Source organism: Ooceraea biroi, chromosome 7 (assembly GCF_003672135.1).
Source record: "Ooceraea biroi isolate clonal line C1 chromosome 7, Obir_v5.4, whole genome shotgun sequence".
In the NCBI taxonomy this organism is placed as follows: domain Eukaryota; kingdom Metazoa; phylum Arthropoda; class Insecta; order Hymenoptera; family Formicidae; genus Ooceraea; species Ooceraea biroi.
In genome coordinates this window covers 2,043,019-2,055,706 of record NC_039512.1, presented here as the reverse complement: position 1 = coordinate 2,055,706, position 12,688 = coordinate 2,043,019, and the positions used below count along the sequence as shown (strand labels likewise).

Below are 12,688 nucleotides of genomic sequence, written 5' to 3'. Positions count from 1 at the left end.
TGCGTTAACATTGCATCGGAACGTTTCTTTCTTCTCTCTAACTAACATCTTAACGGGTTATAGTATAGTAATTGCAAGATCGTACATTATCCCGTTCGGTAAACGCGTAAGTGAGGAAAAGAAAAGCTAACTTATGCACCCTGATCACTTTTTGCGCAAGCTGGCGCCCCAGGAGCGGCCGCGTCCGTACCTAATCCCTTCATGTCTGATTTCCCGTCCCTCGGTCAAGCTGGCGGTCAAGCGGCAGCAAACGCGGGTGCCTTCGGGCTGTTCGATCAGAATGCTGGCGACGTTGTTGGCGGCGGCGCGATGAATGAGTCGATGCAAGCGACGGCCGCGCCGGGCGGAGACCTCTTCAGTGCCGGTCGGGCGGATCTCTTCGGGGGTGATGGTTCCGCTGCTGCCGGGATGCTGAAGAACGGCGGCGACGGGGATGCCGCGGCGGCCGAGGTGGTGGCGCCTAACGTCGCCGGCAAGACATCGTCCACTGCCACGCCGCCACCTAGACCACCGCCACCCGCGACCGCCGTCGCTGCCGCCGCGAACGGTGCCGCACCGCGTGCGATGTCTCCGACCGTCGGCGTCGGCGGCGGAGCAGCACATGGTAGGCCAGCGGCGGCATCGGCGACAGTATCAGCGGCGGCAGCGGGTGCCTCCTCGGCCAACAAGAGCGCTTTTGATGATCTCAACGACAGTATCCGCATGGCACTGGGCGGGTCTCCGTCGCGCCCGGCACCGATGGTCCAGCAGCAACAAGCCGCGGCTGCCGCCGCCCAACAACAGCCGTTGCAGCAGCAACAAATGCCGCCGGCGGCGGCGGGAGGTATGTTCGGTGTGAACGATGCAGCCGGACAACCCATGATGACCGGCGCACCGATTGTCGGCTACGGTATCCCTACCCAAGCCCAAGTCCCCGTGGGGTACGGCTCGCCGGCAAAGCAGCCGATGTCAGGTGACGGGAATGCTTAGACTAACCACGCTAACAACTGCATGAGAGTCGTACTCGCTGTTTCCTACCGAATCCATATTTTTCTCATTTTTCTTTTTTTATCTTTTGTTTATAATATTATGTATTGTGCGAGAGACGTTTTAGAAACTAAACATTGAAGGATATCTGGAAAATTAGGACGTTTATTAGATATCTTTCAGATCAAACGTCTTATCCACTTTCGTATGATCTGAGATTTTTTTTCGCACCTTTCACGCTTCACGTATATTGCTCGATGTTATATATACAATATTCGTCTAATAATCATTCCAAGAGATAAGATGCTTACAACGTTTACATTTAAGCACGTGAGGATGTAAGATAATCGTGATGTATTTGTAGCAGTTTTGCATGAGTAGATAAGCGTGCCTATGCTATTTATAACCGCAGAGATCGTAAAAATCATTGGAGAAAGATAAACGATTACATAATTCTCCTTAATCATTCACGGAACATAGGATAACCTCTGATTATTGTTTCTCTTTCAGTTAACTTATGATCTGTATACTATTGTTCGTTAGTGTGCAATGTGCAAACGCACGAGCTTGCGCTACTATGTTTAGATAAATGTTCTGCATGCTGTTTGTTAGACATTTTTCGATGACGATTAAAACTTTTTCTTAAATTTACAAGTTTCTTTAGTATTATTTTCACCTTTTAGAGAATATGTTATTTCAAAAATTATTTTTAATTCTGTAAATCTACATAAGTATCACTGTTTGCTTTAACTATTCAAGGCGTTGTTTAACGTAGATAATTTGTAGGATTTAAATGCGGTATTGATATGTCTGTACAAATATATCTGAAATTCATGTTATTTTAGCCGCGGGACAACCGGTCAGCGCAGCTAATACCGGCAAGGTACTGACCGGAGATCTGGACAGCAGCCTTGCTAGCCTCGCACAGAACTTGACCATCAATAAAAGCGCTCAGCAACAAGTCAAGTAAGTGTACGGTCACGTATTTTTATCTATGAGTGACTTTTATGCATACTTTTATGTACAAGGAATACGCAAACTGTGGAATTTATTCAGGAATTCGTAAATATGCCCAAAGGAAGATATTTATATAAATAAAATTATAGAAATATGTAAATATGTGACAATAATAAATTTATAAATAATTCATAATCACGAAAAGTGTTTGGTATGTCGGAACTAGATTTATGCAATTTGCAATGAATATTTTGTTTTGCAGAGGAATGCAATGGAACTCACCGAAAAACGCCGCGAAAACGGGCCCGGCCGGTGGATGGTCACCGCAGCCAATGGCAGCTACCACTGGCGCTGGATATCGACCCATGGTGAGCCTTCACGTTTCCTCCTTTAGTTTTGCTGTCGTGAAGCATCTTCAGCACGCTTCCACTGTGTGTCAGTACACGAAACCTACACGTACACACGCACACATGACTCCACGCATCCCGAGGAACAGTTATGTCTTGTTATGTTTGATAATATTCCCGATTATCCTTGCACCATGACACTTAGACTTCGTGCATTTCGTAGTTCCGTAGATGATTGACTGTTTGTAACCTAATACGGTATTGTTTCCACTCTTCGCATCTTCGTAGAAATTCTCCGTTACGCGAATGGATAAATTAGCTCGTGTTTAGCGACACGTGTAATCTCCATAAACTTTCAGCTCTGACTATATATTAGGAGTGTGATTTAGTTTTGAGGGTTTTGCAACAGATGGCTGTAGTGTCAGTTTGTTCCAATAGCTGTTTCCGATAACTGTTCTTTCTTACAGTCTTGACATTATCCATGACATTTAGTAGCATTGTAGCAATAGATGCAATAACATTCGTGTTTATATCATCATAAAAATGGAACTTCCGAAAGAGCATTTTCGACATGTGTTGCTTTTGTTTTTTAATCAAAAGAAAACTGCGGCTGAGGGTTATAGAATTCTTATGGAAACTTATGGTGATTCTGCCCCATCAATTAAGACGTGTGAATATTGGGTTAGACGCTTTAAAAGTCGTGATACTGATGTGAAGGACAAAGAACGCTCGGGACAACCAAGAAAGCTTGAAAATGCAGATTTCCAAGCATTATTGCACGAAAATCCAACACAATCCACTTCAGAACTTGCCAGAGCATTAAATGTTGATCGTACAACAGTTACGAAACATTTACATGAAGTGGGAAAAATTCAGAAAGAAGGGAAATGGGTTCGACATGAATTATCGGAAAGTGCCATTGCGAACCATTTCGTTGATCGCCAGGCAAAAAAAGAAGAGTCTTTTGTCTCGGATTGTTACTGGGGATGAAAAGTGGATCTATTTTGATAATCCGAAACGCAGAAAATCATGGGTGGATCCAGGCGAACCATCAACATCCACTCCGAGACGCAATATTCACGGTTCAAAAGTAATGCTCTGTATTTGGTGGGATAGTGTACTATGAGCTGTTAAATCCGCACGAGACTGCCACGGCTGATCGTTATCGACACCAATTGTACAAGTTGAAGCAAGCATTGGACCAAAAACGACCAGCAATTGCGAGTAAACGACGGAAAGTGATTCTTCTTCGTGACAACGCTCGACCTGACGTTGCGTTATCAGTGAAAGAAACACTATTAGAGCTCGAATGGGAAGTCTTACCGCACCCCGCGTATTCTCCGGACATTGCTCCATGCGATTATTATTTGCTCCGGTCGATGCAACACGCTTTAGAGGATACGCACTTTCATAATTTCGAAGAAGTGCGAAAATTCGTCGACGAATGGATCAACTCAAAAGAAGTCATTTTATCGTGGTGGAATCCATCTCTTGCCAGAAATATGGGAAAAAGTTATAGAAAACGAAGGAAAATATTTGGATTAAGGTATTCATTCATTATCATATTTAAATACATGCGTTTTTGAGCAAAAAAAACCCTCAAAACTAAATTACACCCCTAATATATCTATATAGACACGTTGAAATGTGTGCAAGTTTACCGTTAGACCACGTGGGACTCCTCCGCGCGCTCCTCGTAATATCGTAATGACAATTTTTCAATGTCAATTAGCGTTCCTTAGGTGAGTCTGATGCATGCACGGCATATGGCATGTTACTGGCTGTGTTACAGGGCCAGGGAATGACGCAACTGCTACCTACAACCAGTACCACTATGGGATTCCCCGCGCAATCCACGATGATGGTAAGTCTCACGATCGCAGAACGTCCGTGTCTCACGCGATGAAGCGCCAAAACTCGTCGGAATTCACCTCGCAAGTCTCCGTACGAGAGCGGTGTGTGATAACATGAATTGTCACTAACTCACTTTGTCAATAATGATGATCATTGTACAAATTGCATTGCTGGTTGCCACTACTCGAGGCGAAGCGAGGTGACGTCGGAAGATAAACGGTCATCGGCTCGGCACCTCGACACCTCATCTCGCGTCTCGCATTGTGTGCTTTTGCATTGACATGTATCCCTAGCGCACGTTTCGAAAATGTAGTGAACGATACTTCGTCGTAGTATAATTTATACCCTTGCACATAAACTGGTTTTATGGAAGATTTTTTCATATGTATATTTGGCTGTAATTTGCTTGAGACATATAATCTCTAATGTAATGTAGACAATGTAGATAAGTCTTAGATTTATGTACGAACAATATGTGATATTATAAACATACTTATCACTGATGTAACATATAAGTACCATATATATATATATATATAGAATAGTTTAATTTATATTCTCTGTGATAAAATCCTTCAAAAATAAAAAGGAATCAAGAAAATGATCTGCTTAGAAAAAAGTGTACTTGTAGAGTTTATATTTTAGCTTATTCTTCTGGCTGTAATTCTATCATCTAATGCAACTTACAAAATGTTCTATAAGATCAAATAAGAAGCTCTGTAAATGCATTTTTTTCAGGTACACGTCGTACAATTTTTATCTAATAAATTAATAGTAATAGTCGACCGATCAATCGATAGTTTTACTTATTGTTCAGGAAGATGTTAAAATCTCGCAGGCACACGCTTCCTTTTGTACATATGTCTCATTTCTCTCGCTCTCTGGTGTCTGTAGGGTATGCAAGGTATGCCGATGGGCATGCAGGGTATGCAGGGTATGAGGCCGATGATGTGTACTATCCCAGGTGCTTCCGCCGCCGGTGGCGGTATGATGGTTGCGGGCGGAGCAGCGCCCATGATGGCCATGCCAGGTGCGAGTCCCATGATGGCCGGTCCTAATCTGCAGCAGCAGCAGCATCCTCAGTCTCAACCTCAACCCGCTGCAGCAGCTCAGCCGCAGGGCAATGCTGTCCAACTCGATCCTTTCGGTGCTCTGTGAAGGGATTAGGTACCTATCCTCATTTACCGTTCTGCGCCTTCACTCTGCCGTTGTCGAGGATCTCGAGGCGCAACATAGGATGATCAGTGATAGGGATAGGAATGGCTAATCTAACGAATATCTTAAATCCACTCCACGCATGTTATTAGATTCAAAATAAATTTTCTTGCGTCGAGATTGAGTTTTCTTTACAACAGGTTTCCGGGAATAGTTTCGCTTAGACGTCTCAGGTAAAACTTAGAGATCTGTTGCTGCAAAATATTGTATAAATTTGATATATTATTTCATAAATTGAATATTATTCGTAATAATATTCTTTATTCGAACTTGTGCACATTATAATTCTTGTCGGGATTTAAATTATTGCATGTATGTACATACATATGGATGTATGCATATGAATCTTTTGTATAGTAAATTCTTCTTTGTGATTATTACACGTTTGCAGTTTTATTTAAATATATTAATAACAAAGTTTCATTATATTATGTAAAATTACTGAATACTGAGAGCTTCGTATATGATCTCTCTATTATTATTTTTAGAGATGTGAATAAATATTCCTTCAGTGCCGGAGGAATAATGTGCAGTAATCATTGTCACTTATATATTTGTGATTAATAATAAGTGTCACGTAACATTCGACCAAAATTTCCGAATTGTTAACCTTCTTAAGTCAGTTTTAGACAATCTATAATTCAGGACAGAATTCTATCTAGTGTTTTATGTGTTGCATATAAATATAATTATTACAATTAATTATAATGCTCTCAATTAAATTTGATCAAGGCCTTTCATGCATAACGTAAAATTGATAGAACTTTGTCCTACATTCTGTCAAATGTTATAGAAGCTCTAAAATTGGGTTCTTGATCGAAAGCCTGGCTGTTCCTTTATTACTAACAACTAATGAAATATAGACACGATCATATGCACTTTATTATGTACGCAGCATTATCATCAATCTGACTTGCAGCCAAGAATATACCATTCGAAAGTTAACCGTCTCGGTAATCATAAACATCGATCGTTAGTGGCTGGAAAAATATTAATAAAAATATAAATTAAGTCGCGAGCGATGCTCTGCTGATAGACGTAACGTTGCATCCTTGTACTAAAGAAAATACGAATGACTGTTCCAGGATCCCAAGTGGAATTAAGAAGACGGAGGCGACGTTTTGTAAATACCGTGTAATATGCCTAGAAGAAAAAGAACAAAAAGTAACGCGTCCCGCTTGTTTCCATTAGGTATGGCCCGATCAATCTTAGATCTTATTTGATTGTCACTCGAAAATCGTCTCACTGTGAATACGATCGGCAAATTGTATCATACTTCCTATAACATGCTCGCCGAATGCGTAACATGCGTTATCGGACTTGGCGTCGTCGTCCCCGGGAGCATTGGCCGCGAACTTAAGTGCTGTGTTCAATGATGGATGTCCGTCCCTTTTTAGTTTCACGTAGAGGGCAAGGGGACAGATCGCAGCCGAGGGTCTGAACCGGTATCAACTGATGCTCACGGGAAGGCACGCGTAGGCAAGGCCCTCTTTTTTTGCCTTGAGATCCGCATAATCGGGCATAATTATGTAGCTTAGGCAGAGAGTTGTTCGGACGCGAGTTGCGTTTAGAATGACACGAACGTGCTGCGTGCGGCGAATTTTCCCGGTGAGGATTAACTGTGATAGTACTGCGCCGATAGTACGCGCGTCAACAGTTTTTCTTCGTTGATGTTGTCGAGAGCAAGCCTATTATTGAAGATGCATTTCTAAGTTCGATTATGAAAGATTTCCGTAATTAGCGATATATATTTAGATACGATTAATTTTTACACTGAAAGCGGGCGGCAGAGCGGACGACGGAGGGGGGGGGGGAGGAGAGAGGAGTACAGGGATCGTATGTCCGACAGCAAGCTAGTAACGAGCGCATTATCGAATGCGAGGACACTTCGGTGGTTCGTTATGGTTCTAAACGTAATCGCGTTAGATTATATATGCACGTAGCTGACGATTGCACGGTTCATCAGTGTCCGCGTTTATTAAAATGTTACAAGAGCCGGTTAAGCGCAAAGCGGAAAAAACGATATATTGTAGAAATTCGTATCGGGCATATCTCCTTATTGTAATATAATATACATATATATTATTATTCTCTACGAATGCGTGTACGGACTCGTGATTTCGGAATACGACGGGGAAAGAAAGTTTCGAAGTGTTCTTTCGTTGAAATATTAAATATTAAGCACGATAAAAAGATATACGATAACTATCACGTATATACAAACAAAATATATGAATATATATATATATATATATATATATATAGGGAGAGATAATAATGAAACGAATAGGTGGACTCATTAAATGTTCTTTAATTGTATAATGTTTCGAGGATATATCTTAACTAGGTAGTTAACAAAGTACGTTAAACGAGTTAAGGCTACGATGCTCATGCAACATAATTACGAACACGAAACAACGTGAATCTACGTGATTCGAGTACGGTACTATCACTATAGTCAATATCCTGTTGCGTTTGAGATTTAGTCGATGAGCACACATAATAATAATACACACACATGATTCTCGTTAAATTATAAATGTTGTCACGAGGAAGTGAACATTTTTCGATCTAGCGTATATATATATATATATATTGTATTATCGGATCGATTATACATCCGCGATTGCTCGCTGGAACGAATTCAGAAAAAAAAAAACAGAGACGGCAGGGAGAGAAAGAATTTATAATGACGATATGTCGATATAACGACGACTAGTCTACAAAAAAATTCGTTGTTATAATTGTGAGGATTATATGGAGCACGATTTCCCCGCAAACGACAGAACAATCGCGGTGAACGAGATCTTCGATACGGTTCCCTCGATAGAGCGCAACGCGATACTTTCGTCGGGGCCTCACACACACGTACACGTACGGGATAGTGCTTTTCGCATTATCAGTTGCGGATGTCGCACGCGTGAATATGCTCTCGCAGTTTCGCCTAGTATTGTCCCTACACTACTTCTTCCCGTTCGATTTTTCTGTCACTTATCTCCCCTAACGCGCTGCCTCCGATACGGTCTCTCGATTCTTTCGATGTCGATTAATCGATCTTTTATTTCTAAATCGTTGTAATTATTTTTCCAAATCATTGTAAATCTTGTTAATATGAATGTTAATAAACGATTTAATCAGCTGCAGTTAATATTAATCGACATCGGTAGAATTGATACAACGTTCATGCAAAGGAGATCGTTAGATATCGACGTATCTCATAGTACTGCAAATACTGAGTTTTTATGCCGCTCACGAATATTTTCTATCGCCGTTGATGTTTCCTAATATACGCACCGTATTAATCTTTCTCACTTTCTTTTGCGTCAATATCTTCATTTTCATTGCAGACGCGTACGAATACATGTGCGAATATATAATATAAATAAATATGAGGTGGAGAGAAGTTTTTCGAAGTCGGTTGAACGAAATCAGGATGCAGCGTAAAGCTGCCCCAAAGTGAGAAAGATTAATAACGTCGTTCGCGCGCGGATGCAGATACGGATGGCGAGGAGGCGGAGGAAGCGACTAGATTTATCTCCGCGCTTGGTATCAACGAATCGCTTCCCTTCATTCGTCAATGTACATTTCCGGTTTTAATACGTTTGTTCGTTCGTTCGCTTGAGTTTTTGTTTTCACATAGTTTTCGCGTAGTCGGGCGTATTTTTGTATAATATTAATATGAATGCGCGCGAGATATCTCTTCACTCTGAGCGTAACCGGCCGCCGCGGGGACAAGTTAGTAGTCTGTAAATCGGTAGCTACAAGTCGAGCTTCGACCGCACAGAGATTGCGCGAGTTCTTCATCGGATCACTGGTAGCTCTAGAACGATGACAGGAGTCTATTGTATCATCGTCGATATGTTGTTCAAGCTAATTCTCCCTTGAATAATATTAATATTAACGTAATTAATATATTATATCGATATTACTATAATATTAGTATTATTTCTAGAATAAGCGAAAAGAATTTGTGTAACGTTGATGTATTTAGAGGAATCATTTTCGATGTACCGTAATAATTGACGCGGCAATATTGTATCAAGGACGCATGCGCATGATGTGCGATATTTTTAACATCAAAATACGCACGAATCTTTTCGGTTATTCAACACGGTCATTCGTGCACCGGATTAAAAAACGTTAATCATTCTCCAGTCTCCAAGTGTCTCTTCCGCGGTTCTTCTCATTGTACAGTATCTCTCGATCGTGCCTCTCTTCATTTTTCTTTCTCGTTCGAGTTTTGATGTCGTCTAAAGCTACCGGAGACCGTGCATAACTGGACAATATTACAAATATATTATAATCGTATTATAGGAAAAATTTAACGAGATAATCTAACTGTATTCTATCTCTTTCGCTGTAAACTAGTAAGACATTACTGTCGCAATCTCTTTTACCGGCCCGGGTAATTTATGTAAAGCCTCTCAGCCGCGTAAGAGTACATACTGTACATTGTTAGTATATTTATCGAAAGGATCTTATTTATCGAGAGTAAGATAGCCGACTGATATGACGAACTAGATATCGTACCAAGAGATGAAAACGAATTAAGAACGAGAATGAAAAATCGGCGCCCATCGTATCCCCAGTGAATTTTCTCATCATGGTTAAATAGAAATGCCTTGTTGCTTCAAGGATCACTTGTCGCGCTTCTTGTGTTCTCTTCAAGAGAGAGAGAGTGTGAAATTTCCGGGAGAGGACTTTACTGTTATTTAGTTTTAACGTAATCTCTTCTATGCTTGTATCATATATATGTATATATCTCTACATATATGTGTATGTATGTAGAGAGAAAGAGAGAGAGAGAGAGAGAGAGAGAGGCGTCATAAAAATGATGGGGCGATAATCGAGAAAATTATTTCGACACTCATGCATACACGTACATGTGTATATCCGTACACGTGCGTACACATTGACTCGCGAAACCGATCAAGTGCTTTAAAAATTATTTATAGCATCACATTATTAAAAATACATACATAATTTGTTGTTTTCTAAAGCTTATCTCTTTAAGATAAGCTGAAAGACATGCGGAAGCTACAAAATTTCTTCTTACGTATATCTGTTTACTTTTTCTTCATTTCTATCTATCGAAAAAATACTATCGAAAACAAATTCATGAAAGTTTTTAAACGTTTGATCAAGTTTCATGAGCAATTGTAAGAGAAGAGCTTGCCCGGATCATTACACGCTCTAGATTAATTAATTAGTAAGTCAATGTTACAAAAAGAATGAAATTTAACGAAACTGGAGCAAGTGCGCACGTGTTTGCCAGGAAAACGGAAAATCGTTCACTTCTTAATCGAAACACGTTGTTACGCGGTGGATGTGTGCGTGTTCGCGTAGAGTGTACTAATTATTATCATTGCTCGATATGATACGCCTATTATTAGTGGCGGTGTTCGCATGCCGCCGTTAAGTGATTATAATAACAGGGCAGAGCGATCCGGTATCGTGTGAGCGCGCAATGACGAGCCGACAATGCCTTCTCGTTGTACAAATGTCGTGGGGAATAAGAAAGAGAGAATGAAGAATAGTAGATGGCGATCATAGTGTCAGAGTATGCTTTGGCGACGTATATTTAAGGTATATACACACTCACACGGACACAAATCAACATAGTCTTCGCTGTAATAGGGAAAAAAAAAGAAATGAAAGAATATACGTAGAGACTCGTAGATAGTGCGAAAAAGATGATATATATATATATATATATATATTAAAAAATATATAATTATATATATATATATATACAAATATATGGCCGTGTGTTGTGGCACGCGAAGTATAACCGAGTGGCGACTAAAGTCGCGATTTGGATGGGACTGAGATAAACTTAATGAAATAAGTTAGGTAGTTTAATTAGCGCGAATTACCGTTTTATTGTATAATTTTTAATTATTTTTGTTATTGAGCTTTTTAAATAAATTGCATGAATATACTTTTAGCGTGAATTAATGCCAGAATCATTTCTTTAAGACATAGATATTGAAAAGATCAGTCAAAATCGCCGCTTTATTGAGCAGCGAGATATCGAATAGCTTCTTTTCATGTTAAAACGTTGAAAATGTAAATGGAAAGATCTCAATTCTTAATTAACTTTATCCGAACAGATATTTCAATTGGATCTCTTACCTATAAAGATAAGTCATGAAAACGAATTGGAAAATGAAATTCTCGTGAACCCAATCATTCTGAAATTCATATTTCGAAAGATATGTTTGTAGAGAGTAAGATATGGTTCTGTGCATTTGCAGCCGCAAATAGCAATACGATTTTGTCATATTTGTTGTATTATCTTTGAATACGCGTGTAACATTCGTTGCAATATTTTTTTTATTGCACATAATTGTCCCGTAATAGATGAAAAAAATAGAGAAAGAAAATACCTTTTAGCATCGCTCGTAGAAATATCTTGCGATTTTTATCTCGCTAAAGTCTCGTCCGAGTCGAACGACTGTAGTCGTCACGGCCGCCTGCTTTCTCGTACGACCACGCAGCGCTTGGCTTGGCGGCGATTAAAAGCAAGCGCGAAATATATATCACTATCCTCTGTTTAAACAATAACGAAAGGGACCGCTCTACTTTCTATAGCGTACACAAGCGTTTAAAGTAGCTCGCGACATTGTTGGATTAGGGAGAAAGGCAAAGAAGTATGTACGAAGGAAGGTGGTTCCGTTGCTTCCGAGTGCGCTGGTTAAGCTTGAAGAATCTTCGCTTCGTCTACACGTCCTCTCACGGCTCGTTGGTTGAGGGACGAGGAAGGCGAAGAAAACGCGCGATGATAAATGCAGACTCTCGCATCGTAGAGCTATTTATCGGGCGGGGAAGTCGGCTTAATCTTGAAGAGATTGAATTTCCACGTTGCGCAAGAAGGATCTCTGATACGTTCATTCACCTTTACCAGATATCAGATTTCACCCATTGCAACGCGATTGATCTTCTCGGCGTTATGCCGACTTCCAGAAAAACCGCTATTTATGCTTAATGTCCGGTATGTTCGTTACGCCCCCGCGCGCGCTCAGAATTTTTAATTATTAAGGCTGCGCGCAGAGTTAAGTTTGGCATGTTTTCTCCTCGTGTGAGATGCTACGTGAACAGCATCTCTCACATAGGCGACGTTATTTCGAGCGGACGGGACGTCTTGAGGATGACGTGGGTGGCGCCGCGAAGAGAACACATTCCAGGAAGCGTTTCCCTCCACTTCGCGGCGAACGCGTCGGTGCGATTGTGCGTTAATTAATTTTGCGAATCAAATCTCCGAGCATGCCATAGTCTCATTTCGTTCCGTTTCCTTCTTTTTTTTTTACTTCCTTCTTCACCCACCCTCAAGTGCAAATAATGCAAAT

At 40.6% G+C, this 12,688-nt stretch overlaps 1 protein-coding gene across 12 annotated transcripts in view; it reads left to right on the top strand.

Annotated features, from left to right (window-relative positions):
• Positions 1-11,449, top strand: part of LOC105277673 (phosphatidylinositol-binding clathrin assembly protein LAP) — a 30,744-nt gene extending 19,295 nt beyond the window's left edge. For 9 of the 12 annotated variants that reach the window (XM_026971295.1, XM_026971294.1, XM_026971293.1 and 6 more), the window contains 6 exons: positions 161-952; positions 1,812-1,932; positions 2,186-2,291; positions 4,063-4,134; positions 5,019-5,291; positions 6,425-11,449. In XM_026971295.1, coding sequence (XP_026827096.1) covers positions 161-952; positions 1,812-1,932; positions 2,186-2,291; positions 4,063-4,134; positions 5,019-5,282 — 1,355 coding nt within the window. In that variant the 3' untranslated portion in view covers positions 5,283-5,291; positions 6,425-11,449. The remainder of the gene's footprint in view (positions 1-160; positions 953-1,811; positions 1,933-2,185; positions 2,292-4,062; positions 4,135-5,018; positions 5,292-6,424) is intronic. The other 3 variants (XM_011336222.3, XM_020031115.2, XM_026971298.1) reach the window with 2 other exon arrangements.
• The last annotated feature ends 1,239 nt before the right edge of the window (positions 11,450-12,688 follow it).